Source organism: Ambystoma mexicanum, chromosome 7q, assembly GCF_040938575.1.
Source record: "Ambystoma mexicanum isolate Mex_15411 chromosome 7q, UKY_AmexF1_1, whole genome shotgun sequence".
Taxonomy (NCBI): Eukaryota; Metazoa; Chordata; class Amphibia; order Caudata; family Ambystomatidae; genus Ambystoma; species Ambystoma mexicanum.
In genome coordinates, this window is record NC_090941.1 from 497,521,254 (window position 1) to 497,546,759 (window position 25,506).

General features: G+C 48.0%; 1 protein-coding gene across 5 annotated transcripts in view; it reads right to left on the reverse strand.

Annotated features, from left to right (window-relative positions):
* Window positions 1–25,506, reverse strand: part of FNDC3A (fibronectin type III domain containing 3A) — a 3,436,199-nt gene that overhangs the window by 772,365 nt on the left and 2,638,328 nt on the right. For all 5 annotated transcript variants that reach the window (XM_069639023.1, XM_069639022.1, XM_069639027.1 and 2 more), the window contains 2 exons: window positions 3,782–3,887; window positions 3,520–3,695 (listed from right to left, as the gene is read on the reverse strand). In XM_069639023.1, coding sequence (XP_069495124.1) covers window positions 3,520–3,695; window positions 3,782–3,887 — 282 coding nt within the window. The remainder of the gene's footprint in view (window positions 1–3,519; window positions 3,696–3,781; window positions 3,888–25,506) is intronic.

Here is a 25,506-nt window from a genome sequence, read left to right on the forward strand (position 1 = left end):
CAAGCCTCATGACACTGCAAATGACAATCACAGACCATGAGAGGGATAACTGCTGGATGTGAGTTGTGTGCAAGGTTTAACATGACTTTGCATATGTTCCCCCATTGTGAATGGCTCTGCATCCAATAACTTGGATGGACAACCATGTTGTAGGGAAAATACATGCAAAATGCATGTACAGAGTGTCCATCAATATGCACTTAGACAAGGCAACACACCCACGATGCACTGTGACTGACACTTGTGACCTTTGCCCCTGCAGGTTACGCTCGATACCCCTAGCTACCATGGCTAATGACACCTGTGCGCAATCCACGTATGCCACTGGAGGTGGCCTACAATGAGGCACACGTCAGGACCAGGCTGTGTAAAGAGAGGAACTTTGGCCTACCAAGGGCAGTTTTTGGTGTCTACACAGGACCGGAGTGGCCTTGATATACAGGCCAGAGAAGGTTGGAACAATAATTTTTGCCTGCGCCATGCTGCACAATATTTGCCTGAGGTAAAATGCCCCCTCATTTTGATGAGGACATGCCTCACCCAGAAGACAACTCAAAACCAGCAGATGCAGAGCTGCCACACAGTGCGCAGGAGGATCCTCCTGAGAATGGTGCCCATTTGAGGCGATCTCATGAGGGGGAGGAACTTCTCAAAGAACCTGTCTTCACATACTGTTGAGGAGCCTAATTGTGTGGGAGCGGGTCCTTGGACCTGTACCTGTTACTGTCCTCTCTCGCGGACCCTAGCCTAATGCAGCTGGGATCTGAGTATCGCCCCTGCACTGATTCTGTTGGGAATGAGATGGACCAGGTAACTGGCATTGACCAATCCCACCTTGACATGCATTCCGATGCCTGCGTGCTGGAAAGGGAAGGCCCTTGAAGTGCCACCATTTTGTCTGGCCGGGAGGTCATTTTATCCTGTACTGCACCCCGTGCCTGCTGCATGACGACTGTTGTGCTGGGACCAGTCTACGCCTGCGCGATTGATTGGGAGGCAGAGTGCCCTTGGCCATGACGCCGGTAGTGCTGGTACTAGGTGTAGGTGCCCCCTCAGGATCTAGCCCGGTGTCAGAGCAGAGCCCCAGAGCGGTCGGACCCGGAGGGTCCCTGGACACCCTCAGCCAGTTGGCTGGAAGCTTTTGTAGCCTCTGTCCCCATGCTGGTCTTAGGACCTGGAAGGCCCCTCCCGCTTGGACGCTTCCCAAGCAAGGAGTTGCCCTTGCGGGGTGCAGAGGAGAACAGGGCACCTACCTTTGGCCTCGTCTTCCTCCTGATGTACTCCTTGAGGTTGTCCGGTGGTGATCTTGAGAACAGCTCCCTCCACCTGGCCAAGCAGTTCATCAATGAATGCGGGGTGAGCGCGTTGCACGCCGAGCAGCTGTCCCAGCCGTGGTCTGGGCCAAGGCACCTGAGGCAGAGCGCGTGTGGATCCGACGTGGGGAAGGAACCCTCGCAGGCCGGACACCGGCTGAATCACGCAGTCGTCGACATGTACCGGGGAGGAGAGTGGCACCAGAGGACAGAGTACTTTTAACCCTGAAGAAGAATGGACTGTGGGAAAAAAGGGCCAAAATATCCCAGGGAAGTGCGCGTGGAACTACAAGGTTTTAGGCCTCACCAGGGGCGTTGGTGAAATCGGTCCGCTCCCGTCGATGCGAAAAAGAGGACTGAGGAGTGGCACCGGTGGGCGGAGTCAGGGGAGCGTATGCTCCCAGGGACGCGCCCCTAAGTGCATCTAAATTTAAAGGGGAAGACAATTTGTTCTGGTAAAAAAGGTTCTGCTTCCTGTACCTAGCGAGGGACGACCATACAGTATAGAGGAATGGGGACGGACGTAGGAGTATGAGCAAAATAACATTAGGTTGTTGTGAAGATAGACTTTTTGATAAATAAATCTTAATGTGAAGGGGTGCAAGACAAAACCTTCAAAAAGGCCCAGAAAGGATGCTCTTTACATATAATCAAACTGAGCATGCCTAGCAGCCCAGATGTATAGCCTAACTTCGGGAAGGTATACAATGATGGAGCACTCCCTAAATATCTTTTCCAGCTTACTATTTGGTTTCTCCCCTTGCCAAAAGAAGTATTGAAGTATCAAGTTCATCTCCTTAAAATAGTGTATTGGATGTTGTAGCTTTTGGGGCAGGGAGACCATCTTAAAGATATTTCCACTATCCACAAAATTGGTAAATCGCCCCACCACTGCAAGTCCTTCCTTATTTCTGATCAGGTCTTATCCAAGTTAACTTTCACCATCAAGGAAATTGAATTACAGAATACGATTTCCAAATAAACCATATTGCCTGTTAGTTGAAAATCGGAAATAGCTGGTAAGCGTCACTGTGTGGTACGGACTGTAAGTGTGAGTACCTCCTTCTTTCCCCAGTTAATTTTCAACTCTTAAAGGCAGCCATAGTCAAACAATAACTAGAATGTTTGCCAAATCTCTATCAGTATCTGCTAAGGTAAAGACAATGTCTGTAGCTTAAAACACATTCTTCCCATTTAAGTCCGGAGATAGTTACTTCCCCTCTAATCCTGCATGGTAGGGGTTATAAGGACAATGCAAAGAGAAGTTGAGGCAAGGGACAACCCTCTGTGGTGTCCCTTTCTAAAACAAAAGGTGTAGAGACCATTCCCTCTGAAGTGAATTATTTCATAGAAGTATTGTCAAAAGCTCCAATATAATTTTTGGGAAAAACAAATTCTGATAGGGTGCGCATCAAAAAATGGCATCCCACTCTATCAAAGCCTCTGCATCAACAGAAACCAGGGTTTACCTATAATGTTCTTCAAGATTGCCATAATACAGGCTATTCTAAGCCTGTTGCCAGTAGCGTACCTTTTTATGAAACCCACCTTGTCAGGTTGTATAATATCCCTAATGTACTATTGGAATATATCTGCCAAAATTTAAATAAAATCATCAAATCAAAATTTAATAGGGAAGAAGGGCAGGAGCTCCCACATTCACTTGGGTCTTTTCCAGCTTTGGGTATCAATACCACCAAAGCTGGTTTCATAGAAGCCGTAAGTGCACCCTGATCAACCTGTAAAAAAAACTTTAAAAAAAAGAAATCATTGAAAAAAGTTCTTAAATATGATACCACGAAAGAGTTAATAAAACTCTGGGCTAAATTCATCCAGCAAAGGACTATATTCTTTTTAAAACTCTCAATTATTCTCAATACCTCCTCCTACTCAATAGGTCGAACCATGACACATACCACTTCTCTAGATAGTTTTGGAAGAGAGACAGATCCAAAAGAGACATCATATTCTGGCCCTGGAAGCCTCCTTCAACGTGTAGAAAGTTTTATAGAAAGCTCTGAAAGCTTTATTAATAATTTACTGGTCAGCTGAGTTTTTGCTACCTCATCTTTAACCTACATTATATACCTCTAAAGTACTTTCTGTTTTATCATATTCAACTTTCCAGGTTTATTACCTTTATCATACACAGAACAAAACAGAACTACTGGGACTCTGACAAGTTTTCTTAAGGCAGGATGCTTACCCCTACTTTGTTAGCTGCTCGCAATCTAAAACTGTACATCTTTCCAGGAAGAAGGCTGCTCACTGTACACTCCACTTCAGAACCTTGGTACACCTCTTTGCTCTTGTTTTCCTCCAAAGAACGCATTTCAAGACTGTAGCAAGTAACTGGGGATCCACCGTCTGTCAGAGGGGGTGCTGAATAAGACACGGAAAATGAGACATTACACAAATGTCAACTATATGTACATAGTTTCTACTGCAATTGTGAAATGAAACTTTACCCCAACGCAGCTGGATTTCTCTTGCTTTTGGTCTGCTTTGAGGTCTTGGTGGCTGGCATGAACCGGGAACGACTGCTGGAGTCTGCACTAGTAAAGACTCTGATACCTATGAAAGAGAAACATGCGTTATGAAAGCCAGTATGGCAGTTTACATTTGTATGACCACTTTACTTGTTTTTTCTTTTATTGAAATTGGTTTAGTTAGACATTTACAAATGTACAAAAATAAAAGAATCAGAACAAATATAAAAATACAATCATATTTTTTAAAAAAATCCTCATTTTTTAAAAGGGAAAAAAGAGAAAGACTCACTTAACCATCATAAGTGTAATAATAAGAACATTGGTAATATTAAAAATTCCAACCAAGGCAGTGAGGCAATAATACAGTACCAATTAGAGGTACAGTTCAATGGGTGCATTCAACCTATCATAAGCGAAAAGAACCTAAGGAACTAGTAGATTGAAGACCAAGTAGTACAAATAAAGCAAATAGTATAGCTTGGCCCCTATCACACCTAAAGTGAGGAGGGGATAAAATATATCGACAATTAAACTATGGTGTCTTAGAGCATTTTAAGTTCCATATGCACAGTTTATCATTTAGGTCATTATGTCGACGTATTTACAGGGCTAGGATTACAAACTAGTCAAGCAGACCAACAGTTAGTCCTTCGCAGGTCCTTCAAAGATGCCCTCTATAACACAAAGTCTATAATTTCAGACTTTTAATAAAGCCAGATAGAGCCAGACCCTCACGTACACTATGAATACTGAGGCCTCGCTGCCAGGCCCCCTTTTCATTGAAGCATAGAGGTTTTACATCAAGCGGTGCAAGACATTTTGACCTAAGGCCCTGTAGTGGGGCACATTCCAGAACCAGGTGCTGAACAGTCTCTAATTTCCCCATACAGAACCGGCAACTAGAGGCATCATTCGCTATTTGCAACCTCCTTAGTTGGATTTCCCTATTAGGTAGGAGGTTCCATCATGCCCCAAGTAGGATTCCCCAGTAGAATTTATTCGGGAATTGAGCCAGAATCTTAGATAAAGAGCCTCTACATCTATGTTCATGCACCAGATGGTTCAGAGAAGGATAGGAATGGAAGGCATCAGTAGTCTGGATCGAGCCAAAATCAAGTAGGGCCCGTTTGACCTTCATAGGATTACAGACCAAGGTCTCCAGATTCACACCAATGTTACAGAGAATGAGCTCTGATCTTTCCCTTAGAGAAGTTAACACAGTAGAGTAAGTCACGTTTATCCACATAAATTGGTACAAAGAGTCAGGGATAGGAGCCATAATTTTTGAGAATAAAGACAGACAGACCCATTGTACCCTTACCAAGAGGGATATGACACCCAATTCAAATCGTATGGCTGGTAACAGGACTGCATTAGAGACACCGAGGATTCTTCGCCACATTCTGTCCTCGATTTTGTCCAGGGTTTTATGCATTTTGTCCAATTTTAATTCCAGGCCATTGGTCAGTTTCGGTACGATTTTCCCCTCAAAAAACATTAGGACAGGTTTGAGGGAGAAATATACCTATCTTAATATTCTGAGCTTCCAGAAGGTTGGCCTTATGAAGCAGGGCCTCAGTAGCTATATTGGACCCTTTCTAAGTGGCAAAATCGAAGCCCAGATCTAACACTTTCAGAAAGTTTCATGGGCACTCAACCAACAGTACCAACGTGCCCAGTGGTCTTCACCCTCGCTTTTAGTCAATGTCCCTCGAAGTCCTCCGTCGAGGGTGACGTCATCGGGAGATATAAGTAGCACACGCGGCACCCGTTGGCCTCAGTTCTGTTTTTTGCTCCTGTTCGTGTTGGCGGTTAGCCTAGGCAAGCAGTAGTCAGCCTTGCGAGAACGAAAGCTGTAACAGCACATGAAATTCTACACAGAGGTAGGATGGGAGGGCAATGAGTAATACGTTGGAGGAACATCCAGTCGAAAGAACGTTACCAGTTGGTAAGTAACTTGTTCTTCAAATGGATTGTGTCCTCCAACATATTCCTCATCTTTGATAGACTCCCAATTGTAGAATTGGAGGAGGGAGGAGAATTTAGAATTGTCTGCTTTTTATAAGGCGACATCCTGAGAGTGGGAAGCATCCAGACAATAATGCTTTGTGAACGTATGCAACGATGACCATGTTGCAGCATCACAAATGGATCTAATGGGTAATCCCCTTTGAAGGGCTGCAGAAGGGGCTATACCTCTGGTAGAATGAGCTCTCAAACCCTCTGGCCAGTCCTTGCCTGCCAATTTGTAACATTCTGAGATACCAAGTAAGATCCACCTTGACAAAGTCTGTTTCGAAACAGCTTGTCCTAATTTTCTTCCAGTGTAGCCAATAAAGAGTTGGTCATCCACTCTTTAGTTTGGAGAATCTAGAAATATAGAAGCTTAAAGCTCTTCTGGGGTCCAATCTATGGAGCCTCTCTTCCTCTTTACTGGGATGCGGCGGGGGGTAAAACACCAGCAGAACAATCTTTCGATTTAGATGAAAATCAGATACAACCTTAGGTAGGAAGGAGGGTTTTACCCTCAACACAACCCTGTCCTGGTGCAATACGGTATAGGGTGGCCTGGAAGAGAGTGCGTGCAACTCGCTCACTCTACGTGCAGATGTCAATGCAACCAACAATATGGTTTTGAAGGTCAATAACCTCAATGGGCAGGTGTGCAAGGGTTCAAATGGAGCACACATTAGAAATTATAGAACCAAATTAAGATCCCAAACTGGAATCTGAAAAGGATAAGGCGGGAACACGTTTGTGAGGCCTTTCAGAAATTGAATCCCCAAAGGAATTTTGAAGTAAGAGCATTCTTCCAAAGAGCGCTTGAATATGGAAAGCGCTGCCAGGTAATCTTTAATGGGTCAAATATTAAAACCTTTCAGAGCTAATGAAAAGAGAAAATAAAGCATATCCGGAGTGGAACATAGAAAAGGACAAACATTCTTTTCCCTGCACCAGTTGCAAAATTTGTTCCAGCGGCAACGGTACAGAGATTTTGTTGCTGGCCTTCTTGCCCAAAGCAACACCTCCATCACGTAATCCGGTAGGGTGTCCAGTCAAAGGATCGAATACATAAGGTTTGAATGCAAAAGTTGAGAGTCAATAGAATCTAAAACAAAAGGTTTGAATATTTTTTTTGTATTTTTATTTTTTTTTGGGTTTCAGTTTAGGTAAAAAAAAGTGGTTTTCACCTCAAAAACAGGAGTTGGAGGGGGGACCCCCCCCAAAAAAAAAATGTAAAAAAATAATTTTCGAACCTTTTGTTTTCGGTCCTTTAACTTGAGCCATTTGTCATTCGATCCTTTTGATTCAATACTTTGACCTATAACCATCCGGTAGGTCCCAATTATTCAATCATTTTATCTTAACCTTTCAGAAACCACCCATGAAGGTTGAGAGTGTTAACCTCTGGATAGAGAACCTGTCCCTCCCCTTGCGAGAGAAGATTCTCCCTTTGTGGAAGACGTATCAAAGGACAGATGGACATATCCAGAAGGTCCGGGTACCATGTTCTCCTGGCCCAATCTGGCGCAATTAGGAACATGCGGCTACCGAACCGTCTCAACTTCCTGATTACTTGAGGAATGACGGGGATCGGTGGGAACGCGTATACAAGTGGAAAATCCCAATCCACCACGAACGCATCTCCTAGAGCTACTCTCTGAGGAAATTCCCTTGAACAGTACCTTTCGCACTTCTGGTTGCTTCCTGTCGCAAAGAGGTCCACCCGTGAGGTTCCCCAAAGAGCGAAGATCTCTTGAAGGACTTCCTGAGCTAGCTCCCACTTGTGGGAGACTGTGCTCTGCCTGCTCAGAGCATCCGCCATCGTGTTCTCCTCCCTGGCTAGGTGAACTGCTGATAGTAAGATTCCATCTCAAATTGCCTCTCTGCACAGAGGTAGTGGCCCTCTGCCTCCTCTCTTGTTGAGGTAATGCATGGCCACTGTGTTGTCCATCATTATCAGGACATTTTTTCCCCGTACAGAGAGCAGGAAGGCCTTTAGCGCTAGCCTGATTGCCCTCAGCATCAAAAGGTTGATGTGAAGTCTGGACTCCGATGGCGACCAATGACCAATGACTGTCAGACTGTTGGTATGGGCTCCCCACCCCGTGAGTGAGGCGTCCGTCACTACTGTAATCTCCGGCCATGGTTGCCAAAAGGGTTCCCCCTTCAGAATATTGTCCTCGCAGGCCCACCACAGAAGGTCCTGTGGGACTCTGGTTGGAATCTGAAGTCGGTCCGACATCTTTCCTGTGACCTGGGACCATTGTGTTTTTAGAGCCCATTGAAGGGATCTCATTCTCTGGCACCAGAAAAATGCAGGCTGCCATGAGGCCGAGCAACCTTAAGCAATCAAAGGCCGGAAGATTTTGGGCACTCTGAAATTTGGCAGACATCTGAACAATTGAATGAGTGGAAAAACACTAAGCACACCTAGTTAAATCCTGATCTTCAAGTTGTTCAATATAGTTATAATCTGTTGTATAGTTGACTCATTAGGGAATTCAAGGTGCAGGGGAGAAAGTCACAACCTTGGCATCTAGGTTGGAAGTAGTACAGTAAAAAGAAAAAAGGGTTCCCTATTATGGAACTCCTGTCCCCTGCACACTATCTATAATCTGAATATATCAGAAAAACAAGTTGTGTGTGGTATATTATGCCCCTAGGCATTTATCTATCTATTAGGTGAGAAACATGGCATCAAACCACTATTTTTATGGAAATACAATGTGTCTGATAACTGTTTTTAGCAATTAAACATTTGACTGTTACAATGATAATTCAAACGACAATTTTCATGTTATCACAAGATCATAATATTTATTATGTTGTTGGCCCAAAGCGTTTCGAGATTATACTCTTCATCAGGGGCAAAGACATTTTTCAGTGTCTCTCGAAGAATAATAAAACAAAAACCCTTAGCAATGCTGATGTGACATATTTATAACAATACATTCACGGTTAGTGAATTCATCTTTGTCATCTTATGATGTTCATATCTATGGTTAGAATTTAAACTAACCATCAATTAGTTTAACAAGTGGTTAGCTACAAGCATATACTAAACAGTGAAACAAATACATCTCTTGATCAGATCTCACTGACAAATGAGTACATAAGTGGTGATGATCTTTTAGGAGGGCTTGTAAACATTTTAAGGCTTAGGGTGTCACCTAATAGATAGGTAAATGCCCAGGGCATAATATACACACACAACTTGTTTTTCTGATATACTCAGATTATAGATGGTGTGCAGGGGAAGGAAGTTAACCATCTGAAGAATGTCTTCAGCCCTTGCCTTGGTTGGCGAGCTCTTTCCCAAGGATGAGTTTAGGACAGCTCCTATGCACTGGAGCTGTTGAGAAGGTGTCATCTGTGACTTCTTATAATTGAGGGAGAAGCCCAGTTTATGAAGGGAGTGGCAGGTGACGTTGAGATAATCCAAGGCTTGTTCGGGAGAACGTGCCCTGGTCAGCCAATCGTCCAGATAGGGGTAGACGTGACTCCCCCTCTCCTGAGATGGGCTGCCACTACCACCATCAGTTTCTCTAGCAGGGTTAGAATTTCCTGCACAAGCAGCGGATCGGGAAACCTTAAAGAGAGTTTCCCTGGTGGATTGGTGTGAGGCCGCGTTATGAATGGAAGGCAGTAACCTTGGGCTATTGTCTCCAGAGCCCAAGCATCTGAAGTAATGGCTCGCCATTCTTCAAAATGCTGAGACATTCTGCCCCCCACCAGTGATTTATGATGCAAGCCCTCAAAGTGGTTTCGGAGCGGTTGCTGCAGCTGCTGATGGCAAGGAAGATGTAGCTGGTGCTGGCTTTGCACTTTTACCTTGTCCACCACAAGGGATTTTACTTTGGCCTCTTTGACTGTTCATTCCTTTCGCCTTTCCAAATGAGGAGTAGTAACGATAGGATCGCCTCCTCCATGAGTGTCCGGACGAACGAAAAGGCTGAGGTTAGCTAACAGCGGCCCCTAAAGATTTGGCAGCCGCCCTTGAGGTCTGCAACCTCTCAAGGCTCTCGTCAGCCTTGTTGCCAAAAAGGTGAGACCCGTCAAATGGCAGGTTTAGAAGACGAGCCTGCACGTCCGGTGCAAAACCCGACTTCTGCAACCACGCAAATCTGCGCATTACCGTGCTCGTAGCCATGGACCTGCTGATGCTGTCCGCAGTGTCTAATCCAGATTGAAGGGATTCACGCATGGCTTCTTTGCCATCCTTAACGATAGCTATGAAACCGTCCCTTTCCTCCCCTTCTGGAATGTGCTCTGCCGCCAAGGATATGCACTCCCACAGAGTGTACGAAAACTTGGCTAAGGCACATGTGGAGTTGGCCGACTTCAGGGCCATACTCCCAGCTGAAAATACCTTCCGCGCCCATTCATCCACATCCTTGTCATCCCTATCTGTAAGGATGGTGGGGTACGCTGCCTTATTTGATTTAGCCATGGCTGCATGGACCACCAAACTCTCGGGAGTGGAGTGCTTGGACAAATAGCTGGGGTCACTACTGGAAGGGCAGTATTTTCTTGCGAGGGATTTATCCACCACAGGGATGGTGTCCGGGGACTCCCAATTTCTGGCCATCCTATTTTGTAAAGCCACATAAAAAGGTAAGATTGGGTCAGTAGGTGGACCTTGGTACAAAATATCTGTAAGGTCATCTTGGGCATTTTGAACAGGAGGTCTAGCCCAGCCTAGATATTCCACCACATTGGACATCAGGTGATGATACGAAGAGTCAGCATGCTCTCCTGGATCTGGCCTACCAAACTCCATTTCAGGTGATGTATCAACACCACTGGCATTATGCAGTATGTCAACAAGGTCTTTCAGCCTGCTCTTCTCCAAAATAAGACATTCTGGTACATTTGGAGTTGCAAATTCAAGGCAATAAGGGACATCCTCTTCATCAGTTCTTTCTTCTTCTTCTTCTTCAAAAATTGAAGAAAGGGAATTAAAATACTCCTTCCTTGGCAAAGGGGTATACGACTTTTCAGGAACACTCAAAGGTGTAGTAGGTTTCAGAGAAGGCTTTGGTTTGGCACCTTTATCAGCTTTCCCATGATCTGTAGGCTGTGCTGAAACCACCAGAATTTTTGCAGATGGTTTTGGTGTCAACGTCGACAGTGGCGTCGATAGTAATGGTGCCGATGACGTTGAGGATTTGATGGCCCCCCCTTGGAAAATTTCAACTTCGATGGTTGTGGAGGCTTCGACGGCATCGAGGACCTCGAATGCTTGGCACGTCTCGGGTGACTTTTACTCACCGGAGACCTCGAGGGTTCTCGATGAACCTTCCTTCGACTACCCGGGCTCGAGGGTGCACAAGTGTCGGAACACGATCGCTCTCTGCCAGCTTCCGAAGAAGGCACAGAGGGAGGCTTTCCCTTTTCAAATATTTTCAGCATTTCCAAGCGGAATGCCTCCCACTCTTCAGATGACGAATGTTTGGTGGGGTACTTTACTTTTTCGGGGATTTCGTCCGACGAGGATGAAGAGGATTGCCACCGATGGTGCCGTCTCCTTGATCGCTTCGTCGAGGACGACGAGTGACGCGAACCACTACGGGACCTCAATCGTTTTTTGTCCCTCTTATGTCGGGGAGCACAATCTCCAGAGTCGACGGTCGAGGAACGATCGGGTTTATTTTTACAGGGCAATTTCCCTAACTTCCCCTTTCGTTCTCGTAGGGCTTTTTCCCATCATAGCCTGACACTTTGAGCAGGATTTGGTGTCATGGCCTTCCCCCAAGCACCACATGCAAGAACGATGCGGATCAGTGATCGACATGTTCGAATCACACTCCTTACACTTCTTGAAGCCCGTGCGAGGTGTTGTCGGGGTGGAGGATGAAGAAATGTCGAGGGTTTCGAAAGAATTGCATAGCAAATTATCACTAGCGAGGCGCGCCGAGACTCCGAAGAAAACACGTTTGCGGAAAAACTGAAGTGAGGCCAACGGGTGCCGCGCATGCTACTTATATCTCCCAATGACGTCACCCTCGATGGAGGCCTTCGAGGGACATCGACTCAACGCTATTGACGCACGGCGCCCTCTGCTGAATACGTTTTACGGAGCAGCCGAAGGTGGACGTGATTATCAAAGATGAGGAATACGTTGGAGGACACAATCCATTCGAAACACTTCCTTTTGTGTGAAGAACTGCAGTCTTGGGGCACCATGCATCAAGTATAGAAGCAATGGCTACAAACTCTCTATGAGGGGCGCTACACCAATGCTTGCGTGAATCGTGAGCACTTTTCAGTACAACTGCATTCCCTGAAGAACTGTGAGGGAACACACCATACAAGATGCCAGGACATTCTCAAGATCATCCCATGTGAGCAGAATTCAAACTCAAGTGCATGCTGAGTGCAACCCCAATGGAAACCTTCGGTAGCAAAGCTCTTCTACTACTAAATGAATCCTACATTGTGCGGTATAATGCTTCATTCTGTGGTGCACTTGTGGGGTTGACAGCTGGATCACTGTCTCAAACGTGGTGAACTGTTGCAGTTTTATTCTACATCCACCAGTGCAGACTGAGCTAGTGTAATTGGACTGGCCTGAAGTGAAGCTATCACTACTGAAGTTCCCACAATGAACACTGAAACTGGCATATCTCCTGGATATGAAAATACACAGCACTAGCACCACATTGACTTTCGTAGAAGCATCAAACAGGGCACTGCAGTTGGCCAAAGATCTACTGCAAGAATACCAGAATGGCAAAAGGAGATTAATGCCCTGTTGGAAAGCTCTACTTCAACAAAGGGGAGCTACTTGCTGAGCTCCATCTACTGGCTGATAAATACAGTTGCTTCCTTCAATCCATTGAAAAGGTTTTTGGACTTCTTTGGAAAGTTAGGCACGCAGATCACACCTGTGCTCTACATCACTGTATCCGAGTTCATTCTGATCCTGATCATCAGTTTTACTTTGTCGTGACAAGTAGCAGTGAACTTGTCAATGCACCAAAACTGTATTCTGAATAACAGAAAAAAACTGTTTGGGGAACTTTTCTTGTGGTGAACATCTACTCATCACCAATCAGTGGCTAAAGATTGTCTGCTGCAGCTAGCTCATCTCAAGTAGAAATGTTTGTTTCAATATTTAGTAACTAGTGAAAATTCGAAGTGAAAACTACAAATCCCTGTCTGAATTGTATTTTTTGTCTGCTGTCCCTTTTATTGGAAAAATGCCTGGTGCTGAAGGATCAAAGCCGTCTTTGGCTAATATCTACACAAGAAAGGTGCTGTCCACTGAACACTTTTTGGAACGATTCCTAGTAGCGAATGACGCTTGTGTCCCTGATATTTTTGGTAACAGAATAAGGACGGCACAAAAACAGTATAAATAGAGTAAGCTCAGCCCCTGCACAAAGCTGTTCGGGGCGGCAGAGTTAGAAGACCAGGAGGCAGATGGCTGAAAGGAAAAGAAGAGCAGCAAGGCTTTCCAGATGTGAGGGGTACACTCCATCCTAATCCTTGTACATGATATTTGAAGCCCCAAGCTGGATTCTGGCTATTTTGAAACATTTATTAGCAGAACTTGAATTCTTTTTGAGCCGCATATGGAAAGATTCTTTGCTTTTTCACTCCAAGGCATTTCAGCTCACAGCCTAAGAGCAGACACCTCTGGATTGGCTATATGTTGGCACCGGTAAGTGCAATTGACATTTAATTGTTTTTGAAGCATTTTATCCCATTTTTGCTGAAATGTTCATGATGTAAGTTACTTTCTTACCTGGTGACGTTCTTTCGATGGGATGTTCCTCCGATGTGTTCCACATCTATGACAGTAATCACCACAGCTGCGCTGCCTCGGAAACATTTTCGGCATAGGCGTCCTGCCTCAATGACGTCAATACGCTGTCCTCGAGGGCCTCCGTCGAGGGTCGACGTCACCGGATGTTATATCTAGGACGCACGGCGCCCATAGCCTCAGTTGTAGTTTCTTCCCAGAATGTGTGGCACCAATCTCCTGCCAGTATGACTGCAGAAAGCCTTGAGGAAACATAAGCTGCAATTGCATAAGAAATTTTGTAGAGGGGCAGGCTGAGAGGGTGCGATGTGGAACACGTCAGAGAAACATCCCATCGAAAGAATGTTACCAGGTAAGAAAGTAACTTGTTCTTCGAGGGGATTGTGTCCTCCAACGTATTCCACATCTATGACAGACTCCCAAAGCAATACCAACGTTTGGAGGTGGGAACATCTTTTTTGAATTTTAGAATGCCCAATCAAATTGCAGAATAGAGGACCGCCTTACCAAAGGCCAAATCCTGCCCATAGATAGAGTCCAGGGAATAGTGTCTTACAAAAGTATGGACAGAGGTCCATGTGGCTGCTTCACAAATATTACGAATGGGAACACCCCTCTGCAGAGCAGTAGAGGCAGCCACACCCCTAGTAGAATGAGCCCGTAAGCCTACCGGAGGGTCCTTACCCGCCAAACGGTAACATTCAGAGATCGTCAAAATGATCCATCTGGACAAGGTCTGCTTGGAAACAGCTTGACCTAAACGCCTTCCAGCATATCCTACAAATAGCTGATCGTCCACTCTGACCAGGGACATCCGTGAGAGATAGAAGCTCAAAGCTCTCCACGGATCCAACCTATGGAGCCTCTCCTCTTCCTTACCAGGATGCAGAGGAGGATAGAACGCCGGAAGAATTAGCTTCTGGCTCAAATGTAATTCCGACACAACCTTCGGAAGAAAAGAAGGACAACCCCTAAGGACAACCCTGTCCTTATGGAACACTGTGAAAGGTGGCTGGGCGGAAAGTGCCTGCAACTCACTCACTCTGCGAGCGGAAGTAACTGCAACTAAAAATACAGTCTTAAAGGTAAACAGTCTCAAAGGACAAGAATGTAAGGGCTCAAACGGAGCTCCCATTAGGAATTTTAGAACCAAGTTCAAATCCCATCCCGGCACCTGGAAAGGCGACGGTGGAAAAACATTAGTTAGCCCTTTTAGAAACTGAGAAATCAAAGGAATCTTAAAATAAGAACACTCCTCAGACGAGCGCTTAAATATTGACAGCGCCGCCAGGTAACCCTTAATGGTACCCACTTGCAGGCCCTTGTGAGCTAATGAAAGCAAAAAAGACAGAACCACAGGAACTGAACACTGAAATGGATCCATATTCTGAACCCTGCACCAGTCGCAGAAATTTTTCCAACGGCACAGAGATTTTGTTGCTGGCCTTTTGGCTGAAAGCAACACCTCCATTACGTCTTCAGGGAGGTCCCAATCCTTGTACCTCAACCTTTCAGATACCAAGCATGAAGGTTGAGAGGCTTGACCTCTGGATGGAGAACCTGACCCCCCTCCCGTGAGAGCAGTTCGTCTTGATAGGGAAGACGGCGTGGAGGGCAGATGGACATGTCGAGAAGGTCCGGGTACCACGTTCTCCTGGCCCATGCTGGAGCAATGAGGATCATTCGGGAACCGAACCAACGCAACCCTTGCGGAATGACAGGGACTGGAGGAAATGTATACAGCAGTGGGAAGGACCACTCCACTACGAACGCGTCCCCTAAGGCTCCACTTAGAGGTAATTCCCACAAGCATAACCTTTCGCACTTCCGGTTGACACTGGTGGTGAAGAGATCCACTTTTGGGGTCCCCTAAAGGGCGAAGATCTTCAGAAGAATTTCCTGAGCCAGCTCCCACTCGTGAGAGACCGTGTTCTGCCTGCTCAGAGTGTCCGCCGCCGCGTTTTCGTTGCCGGTCAGAAGAACTGCCGCAATCGAAATTTCCTGCTGGAGGGCCCAGAACCAGAGCTGCACCGCCTTTCTGCACAGTGGGAGTGACCCTGCCCCCCCTTTTTGTTTAGGTAGTGCATGGCCACTGTATTGTCTGTCATAATCAGGACACTCTTCCCCCGCACAGGCGGCAGTAAAGCCTTCAGGGCTAGCCTGATGGCCCTCAGCTCTAAAAGATTGATGTGGAGTCTGGACTCCAACAGAGACCAACGACCACTGACTGTCAACTCGTTGGCATGAGCTCCCCATCCCGTGAGGAATGCGTCCTTCACGATCGTCACCTCCGGCCAGGATAGCAAAAAATGGTGCTCCCTTCATCAGATTTCCTTTGTCGGCGCACCACAGAAGATCCTGGGCAACCAAGGACGGCACCTGAAAGGAATCCGACATCCTGCCGGAGGACTGCGACCACTGCATCTTGAGAGCCCACTGCAGAGATCTCATCCGCAGTCTGGCCTCCAGCACCAATAGAATGCAGGATGCCATGAGGCCAAGCAACCTCAAGAACTCGAACGCCAGGAGACTCTGGGCATGTTGAAAATTTTCCACCATATGCAGAATGTGATGAGCCCTCACCGGGGGAGACTAACACTTCCCCAGGGACGTGTCGAGCACTGCTCCGATGTACTGGAGCCGCTGGGTAGGCGTCAAGTGGGACTTCCTTAAGTTGAGGGAGAAGCCCAGCTTGTGCAGGGAGTGGCAGGTGACGGACAGATGATCCAGGACTTGCTCGGGAGAGTGCGCCCTGGTCAACCAATCGTCCAGGTAGCGGTAGGCGTGAATCCCCCCTTTCCTGAGATACGCTGCCACCACCACCATTAGCTTGGTGAAGACGCTGCAAAGGTCAATCCGAACGGCAGGATCCGAAACTGAAAATGCGACTGGCCAACCGCGAACCTCAGGTACTTCCTGTGCTTGGGATGAATCGGCACATGAAAGTAAGCATCCTTGAGGTCGAGAGACACCAACCAGTCCTGAAGTTGAAGGGCCTGGAGGACTTGAGGAGTAACCATCTTGAACTTGTCCTTCCTGAGGAGCTTGTTCAAACCACGCAAGTCCATGATGGGTCTCAATCCCCCGTCTTTTTTTCAGGATCAAAAAATATGGGGAATACCATCCCTTGCTCCTCTCCGCTATAGGCACCAGTTCTATGGCGCCTTTCTCCAGCAGGGATAGGATTTCCTGCGCAAGGAGCGGATCCGGATTCTTCAAAGAGAGCTTCCCCGTTGGATTGTCGTGAGGCCTCTGCCGGATCTCCAGAACCCACACATCTGAAGTAATGGCACGCCATCCTACAAGATGCTGCGCCAGCCTTCCCCCAACTGGCAAACCATGGGCCATGGCCTCATGACTGAGTGGAACGCCTGCGGCAGTGCCTGGAGGCAACTGCTCGAGAGGCTTTGGCACCTTGAGTACTTTGTTTTCCACCTCTTGTACTCCTACGTTGGGCCCTTTGACTGGCAGCTCCCCGTTTGACCCGACTGAACGGTTTCACACATGGCATACTTGCCATCATGCACAAGGGCTAGAAAGCCATCCCGTTCCTCGCCTTCTCAGCCACCAAAGATACACAATTCCACAGAGTGTGAGTGAATCTTGCTAAGGCACCAACGGAGTTGGCTGTCTTCAAAGCCATACCCCCAGAAGAAAATACTTTCTTTGCCCAGCCATCAAAGCGCTTGTCGTCCCTATCCGGAGGGATGGTAGGGTACGCAGCTTGCTTCGCTGGGGCCGTAGCCGCCTGCACCATCAAACCCTCCGGAGTGGGATGCGTGGACAAGTAGCAGGGGTCACCACTGGCTGAACGGTATTTTTTCAGAAGCGACTTTCCCATTGCCGGGAGACTCTCCGGAGCAGTCCAAGCCGCCGCCACCCTTCTTTGTAAGGCCATATGAAATGGCAGCACCGGGTCACTGGTTTTAGGGAGAATTCTCTCTTTAGGCTGAATTTCCTAACCTAGTGAGTCCCCCAGCAGCTTTGCTGGATTTCTGGAGTTTGTTTTTTTCCTCCTGCCAAGAGTGAGACTCTTTTCCTCCCACTCTTGGACATGATTAATGGTATTCCTTTGACTGGTAATGTGTTTTATGGGCTACGGGGTCCTTTACTCCATAGGGTCTCATGTGTTTTTCCTATGTGTGTTACACAGCACCCTCCGTGCAGTAACACAGGGGTGTCGTAGTGACACCCCACCATAGACTCCATACCCTGGGACTGACTACTGTCTCCCAGGGCATGTAAAGTCACCATTGACTTTGCTAGTCCCAAATTATTAACAGAAACCAGTACAAACCATCATATTGTGGACGTACTGGTCGGGGCAATTCGATTGCCCCGGGGTCTGTTAGTCGAGGGGGGATGTCTCCGTCCCCCCGAGACCGAGTTTTGGCTGGTGGCAGTGGAAACTACTTTTTATATTCGACCGTAAATATTTTCCTATGGGATTTTCCCATTGTTCGAGGCTACCAACTTTAATTATTTAATTCTCATAGCCTCGAACATACCGCCGGTTTATTTAATTAATATTAATTCTCCGGTTGGTATTTTTTGCCAAGACTCGATTATAAAATGGCGTTTGTGTTCTCTTCTGTGACTCCAACCAAGTCGAGCCCTTTGTTCCATTTTTTTGGCGGGCTTCTCCACAGAAGCCTCCAAAAGTGGTGCCACTTTGTCTGGGTACCACAGGGGGTGTGGGAGGGGGTTTAGGCACCCTGGACCGAGTTACCTTGGTAACTCAGGTCGCACTCTTGTGTGACTGGCCCAAGTGGTGAGCCGGCCGGTTCACCACTTAGCATGTTTGAGTGACAGCTAGGCTGAGTGAATGGGGGTTTTCTGCATATAAAGCAGGGCTTTGGGGACTGGAACTTCAGAAGTCGCCACAGGACCTGAGAATCCGACGAGGGAGGAGCTGAGCCGACCTACCCCGATGACACCACCGGTGGAGCCCTGCAGAACCGACTCACCACTTCCCGACGACAGAGAAGATCTCCCGGCTGGAGAGGCTTCTTCCCCTGACTGGTGGGCACAACAAGTTTTCCTTTCTTTCTTCGCACCCCAGCCCGGTTTGTGGTCAAACTGCCCATGCCAAGCACCTCGGCGGCCGGATAGCCACTCACCACTGAACCGCGAATCACCTGACCGCTCCTTGTACCTGAGAAACTCTGCAGCTGGTTTCTTCCCTGGCAGTGCAACGGACCCCTGTGTTCCTCCACAACGAGATCCTCTCCGGACGAAGCACCGACTTGCACCCGCTGCCAGGAACAACTGCCCCCGCTGGAGCGTTCTCACCACTTTAAGGTCCCGTGTCCACCAGGCCTCCCTTTCTAAAGATTGCTACAAGGTAATAATAACTCCTTAACCTTCTGGACTGGGCTGGCCGCCTTGACCCTCTAACTGGTCCCTTTCTGTGGTCCAACCCCCTTTTTAAACCTTTTCAAGACTTTTGTGCACTGCAGCCGTGTGATCTTGGACACATTTCGTTTGGATCCTCTGAAAGTGGATCCGGCCTCTTGAACTCTAACTTCACGGTTTTACTTTGCCTTCCTCTCTTGTTGTGTTCTTGAAAAAGTGTTTGAATTTTTTCTCTGCTTTTCTCTCCCTTTTTAAAACGAACTATTAGAGTGCCATCTACTTTAAGCGCTCACCGCTGTCTGAAAATAAGTTGGGCTTTACTTAAGACTTGTCTAATATTCTTTTAAGGGAGTGTATATCTTTTAGTGACCGTGTTTTTGAATTGCTTACTATTAGTGCCTGTGTGTTTTTCTAGATGTGGTTTTAAATAAATAATATCTCTTTTACACCAAGATCTGGTCAGTGTTCTATTGTGTGCTCCTGACCTATTTTGTATGCTCTGAATACTGCCTAACTCTTCTTGAGGGAAGTCTGACTGCTCAGCCACAGCTACCAAGTGAATCTGTGTGGTACAGACTGCTACCAAGTGGGTTTACTGCCAAACACCTGTAGTCCTAAATCTTTTGCAGTGGTCCCAGAGGGAACTGCACAGGTTTCTGCCTAACAAGTGGGAAGACCTTGGTCCAATATATCTGCCAGGTCATCCTGCAGAAAATCAACAGGTGGCGCAGACCACCCCAAGTACCTAGTTACCCTCGACATGAGACGCCTGTACGAGGACTCAGCATGTGTGCCAGGCTCAGGCCTGCCAAACTCAACCTCCGGAGAGGTGTCCAGACCACTGGCGTCATGTAAAGACTGACGTAGGTCTTCCATTTGGCTGTGACCAGACAACAGGTAATCAGGAACCTCAGAAGGGACAACCCCCTCCTCATCCGACCCTTCTTCCACCTCTGAGATGTAGTCCAAAGTCTGGAATAAATCAACCCTGGGGGGATGAGCAGAGAAGGGCTCAAAAACAGGCCTCACGGACTTGCAGAGGGCCTTCCTCGGAGTTTCCACCGCTCTCCAGGGCACCTCCGGCAAATTCTCCTCAAAAGGGGGCACACGGATGAGCAGCACCTACGTGTGAGCTCTCTACACACGGGCCCCAAAAGTGATCTCAGCCCCCACTTTTGACCCCCCCCGTGCACAATCGTGACACCCCCTGGAGCATGAACCTTTCCTCCACCAAGCGAGCGAAAATTTGAGGAAAAACAGTGAACCTGAACGGGAGAAAAGAGCCCAAGCGCGAGGCCCCCCTCCCACCGAGAGCACACGCAGCAGAGGAGCCGTTACCAGCACCGGAGTCAACACTGAATCACCTAGCCCCACCCGCCGCCCGCTCGCATAGAGCGCGGACTCCGCTGTGATCCCCACGGGCTGTCTGGGCTTCGCTGCCCGTCGCGAGAACTCTGCAGCGGTCTGCGGGCGTGGAGCGAGGGGGCCCGTGGTGCACCCCCGGTGTTTTCGCCCGCCCAGTCACGGAGTTTTGGCGCCGGAAGGTAGGGAGCTCGTCGGTGCAGGTGGGTAACCCCCCCCTGCTGCCCCCCCTTGGAAAGCTTGGCGAACGGATGCCCTCGTCGGGACCTCGCCCCCCCACCCCCCGGCACTGCCTCTGATAAAGAACCTGCTGCAGACAGAGCGTGGCGCGTGCTGGGCCGGGCTCTGCGCTTGCCACCACTCGACGCCTGGTCCGGGAAGGAAGAGCACCTCCTCGGGGGCCTCCCGCGGCCCTCCCCGATAGACCCGGAAGCCCACACGAACTGTCACCTGTGGCCAAAACACCCCGACACGGGCCGGGTGAACTATGTCACACGGCGCAAGCAATGAGCCCGTAAACAGAGGGTTGGGCCCCCATTATTGGGGCGTGTGCCCTCCTCGGCGCACTGCACACTCAACTGCCCCCATTAAAGGCAATGCAAAGCAAACGGATCAGTAAAACGCTCAGACGACGCACTCACACGGATACCCCTTTGAATCTTGCCAAACTGGGGCCTTCTGTTGCGGGTCCTATTCGCCACGACCCCTCGTACCCCCGCGATAAGAGCGGACCACACATTGGACCACCCTAACATCACAGCGGTCCCAGAATCGGAAATGAAGGCAAGTGGAGGGAACGGCCCCTGACCCCAGGGCGTGTGCCTCCTCCTACCACTAACCCTCCACCACCTTGAACCCACGGGACGGAGCTCCACCACGTACTTCAGAATCCCCACAGCACGGCAGTACAGAGGGTAAGGCCCCCACTCCTGGGGCGTGTGCCTCCTCGTGTACGGACATCATATGAACAGTCAAAGCAAGTTGGCCAGGTTTGCCTACAACCCACCACACCTGCAAGCAGACACAAACGCCACCATGTTAATGGAGACATCTGAGCCAGGCGCAGCAGCCACAAAAGGAGACATTGCCACGCTTTTAAGTGAAATCCGAAACATGGGTGCTAACCTTAGAGGCAAAATTCATAAAATGATGCAGAGAATGGACAAAATTGAAGACAGACTGGAAGGTGTCGAAAACAATCAAACTTCAATAGACACATTAGAAACACAACTGGACCTCAGAATGCGCAGCATAGAAAAGAGGGAGGGTGAAATTCGTTTGAAAATTGATGATTTAGAAAACAGAGAGAGAAGAAACAACCTGCGGTTTTTTGGTATTCCGGAACGTGAAGGGGAGACAGAGGAGGACCTCAAACAAACTGTGAACGACATCCTCAGAATCCTAGCCTCGGACGAGAACATTGACGAGCCAACACTAGAGAGAATACACAGAGCCGGTGGCCCCCCAGGTGGCCCGAAATCCGTCCTTGCCAGATTTCACAAATATCAAGATAAGGCCAGAATACTCATGAAAGCCAGGTCCTGTGACGCTCTCACCCTCGGGGGTGCCCACATATCTATCTTCCAAGACCTATCCTCTCTCACCCTGGCCCTACGCCGTCTCTGTAGCCCGCTAATGAAATGGCTGAAAGAACAAGGAACCAGATACAGGTGGGGGTACCCCGTCTCCCTCACGTTCGAACATGGAAGTAGGAAGGTAATCCTCCGCTTCGAAGAAGACATCCATGAATGTATCGCGGACATGCTTGGACCCGATCCTAGCGATGGAATGCAGGAAGAATCACTACAAAACAGAGCGAGAAGAGGACCCCAAGGTCCGAGAAGGAAAAAAGTTAAAGGATCTAGAAAGTATAGGCAACCAAATGATACTCCAGATAGTAACAAGTGACACGCTATACGCACGCTATACACAGGTCTCTCTTCGCAAGGATCGACGCCTCAACACCAAGCCCATGAGACTACTTGCATCTACAAGCTGAAAACATAGACTCACCCTACATGGGTACACGACAGAACAGTCACCAGGAAAGCACAGGCGATCAGCTGGTGGAGATGAACTTTGGAACAGCAAGTACCAATACGCAAACTAAACCTCATTACTAGTTACCAATGTTTGTTATTGTGTTGATTAGAGCGAACTGCATAAGAAACGTAAAGGGGGGGGGGCTCAGAATTTTATGTAGATGATATTTGCGGTTGGGGTCATGTGGTTACAACCCTCACTCGTGGTCCGACAGTAGACCAGCTGCACGCATCTGGTCCCCATCGGACGCCGTTCAACTGGGACAGAGACCCCCATGAATAAAATGAGGGGCAAATAGTTAACACTGGGGAGGACGGGTATGAGGCCCAATACCCGGAGGGGGAGGGGAGGGGAATGGACACATCAAACTGTAAAACCTTCGTTAATCAAGAGCATTTATTTCATAACCCCCAATATGGCATTTTCTAGCATTGGGCAGTATGACGTCATGAGAGATCACCACAAACAAAACGATGGTCCACGGTCATAACTAAGCAAGTGGCAGGCATGGCACACTCAAAATTGGCACGTTGAATGTTAAGGGACTTAATTCCCCCACCAAACGGTCTCTGGTAGTCAGAGAGTTCAAAAGGTCAAAACTGGACATCCTCTTTCTACAAGAAACCTGGTTCAGTAAAGGGGAAGAGAGAAAGGTCCTGTACGCCAAGCTGGGCTCAGAATACTGGGGCTCCGGCCCACTGAAGAAAGCAGAAGTCGGCATCCTAGTTAACAAGATGATCGGTTTTGAACTCCTAAAGTCTTGGAGGGACGTGAGCGGCAGAGCATTGGTACTAGTGGGCAAGATACAAGGCACAGTCATCACCTTCGCGTCAGTGTACGCACCCAATACAGGGCAATCCAGATTCTTACAACAAATAATCCCAAAAATCATGAACGAAGCAGAGGGTGAAGTAATATTGGGAGGAGACCTGAATACGTGGATGGACCCGAATGTAGATAGGCAATCAGGCCACTCTTACATGACCCCTTCATCGAGCACTGGACACCCACCAGCCGCAGACATGATGGATGCTTACAACCTTACTGACGCATGGAAATATATGAACCCCAACCGACCTGGCTTCACTTTCTTTTCAACGCCGCATGCAACATTCTCCAGGATAGACTATATATACCTAACCTCACACCTCACAGTGGCGATGTGTCTGAATACACCATCACTCCCGTCATATGGTCGGACCACGATATTGTCACGGTCACTATAGACCAGATGGCCCTCCCCCAAAGGAGTTCCAAATGGCGCTGCAATGAGATTCTCTTCAAGGATCCAATCTTTCGGGAACAGCTGGAGCAGGACATTACCCAATACTTTGAACACAGCAACACGGGTGAAGTTTCCATGAACACAGTGTGGGAGGCAGGCAAAGTGACCTGGAGAGGGCTACTCATCAAAGAAGGAGCAGCAAAGAAAAGAGAACGCCAACTGCTTGAAAGCAAGCTCCGAAGCGAAATCACCCAACTCGACCTCGTGGCCCAAACGGCAGAACAAAATAGATACCAGAAGATTAAACAGGCCAATGCCAAAAGGGAAGAACTACGACAATTGGAGGCTGACAGCATCGCTCGCGAGCTCCAATACTTGAAGCAAAAGCATTATGAACACGGAGACAAAGCAGGCGCCTTACTAGCCGCGAGGCTTCGTGGTCAACGGCAAGAACGATGGGTACCTACGATCCAAAATGAGGAGAAACCCAGCGATTTATACCCCCATAGCATCCCAGAAGCCTTTGCCGACTTCTATGAAAAATTATACACTGCACACGCTGCTCCGCACTCAGAAGTGATAAAAGACTACATGGACAAAATATCACTACCTACTATCCCACTCGATACAGCACAAACCTTGGAAGCGCCCATCACAGGAGAAGAAATTGAAGAAGCAATCAAAAGACTCCCGACTGGGAAAGCCCCTCGGAACGACAGCTATACAGCAGGGTTCTATAAAACTTTCAAACAGGCCCTCCGACCATTCATGGTTGACCTCTTTAACAGCATCCTGCACTCCGGTGTAGCACCTGAATCCTTCTCAGAAGCACTAATAACAGTTATTCCCAAGGAGGGTAAGGACCCGAAGCAGTGCGCCTCCTACCGCCCAATATCCCTTTTAAATATCGACGCAAAAATCTACACGAGAGTTATCACTGCAAGGCTGGAGTCACACATGCCCGCCATAATTCATAATGACCATAGTGGGCTTTATCCTAGGCAGACAGGGTGCAGACTCCACCCGAAAGACTCTGCACTTAATCCACGAGGCCCAAAAATCGTCAAACACATGTGCACTATTTTCAATCGATGCCGAGAAGGCGTTCGACAGAGTCGAATGGCATTTCCTGGAGGCCACGTTGCAGAAGATAGGCCTGGGCCCTACACTACGCCGAGGGATCAAGGCAGTTTACACAACTCCGAGAGCATCGGTGTCAGTGAACTCCCAATTCTCCCGCTGGTTCTCTCTCAGTAGAGGAACGAGACAAGGTTGCCCTCTTTCAGCAATACTCTTTGCACTGTCTTTGGAGCCTCTTGCCCTAATGCTCAGAGCAGACCCCGCGGTGGAGGGGATAAGGGTAAATGGCAGGGAATATAAACTATCCCTATATGCGGACGATATCCTTCTCCACGTATCAAACCCAACGTCCTCAATCCCACGAGCAATCCACCTGATAGAGGAATATGATACACTCTCGGGTTTTAAAATTAACAAAACCAAATCAATTTTTTTTCCACTTCATGACTTATCCCCAGAACAACAAACAGATCTTGAACACCTTGAACTGACCATTGGAGGTCCAACACTGCGATACCTAGGGATCAATTTAACACGCCGCCTCAACACCCTCTACGAAGCAAACTTCCCCTCATTGCTTGAAGCCCTCAAAGCTGATCTCAAGAAATGGAAACCACTGACCATCTCCTGGATGGGACGCCTAAACGCAATTAAAATGGTGACCCTCCCACGGTTCCTATACCCTTTTCAGGTCATGCCCATCACAATTCCAGAAAACTTCTTCAGACAAGTCAAGAAGGCTATACTAGACTTCCTATGGGATGGAAAGAAACCCAGGATCCCGTACAATGTCTTAAAACTGCCAAAGGAACTAGGTGGAGTAGGCCTTCCGGACATAGAATGCTATTACCAAGCCATGCAACT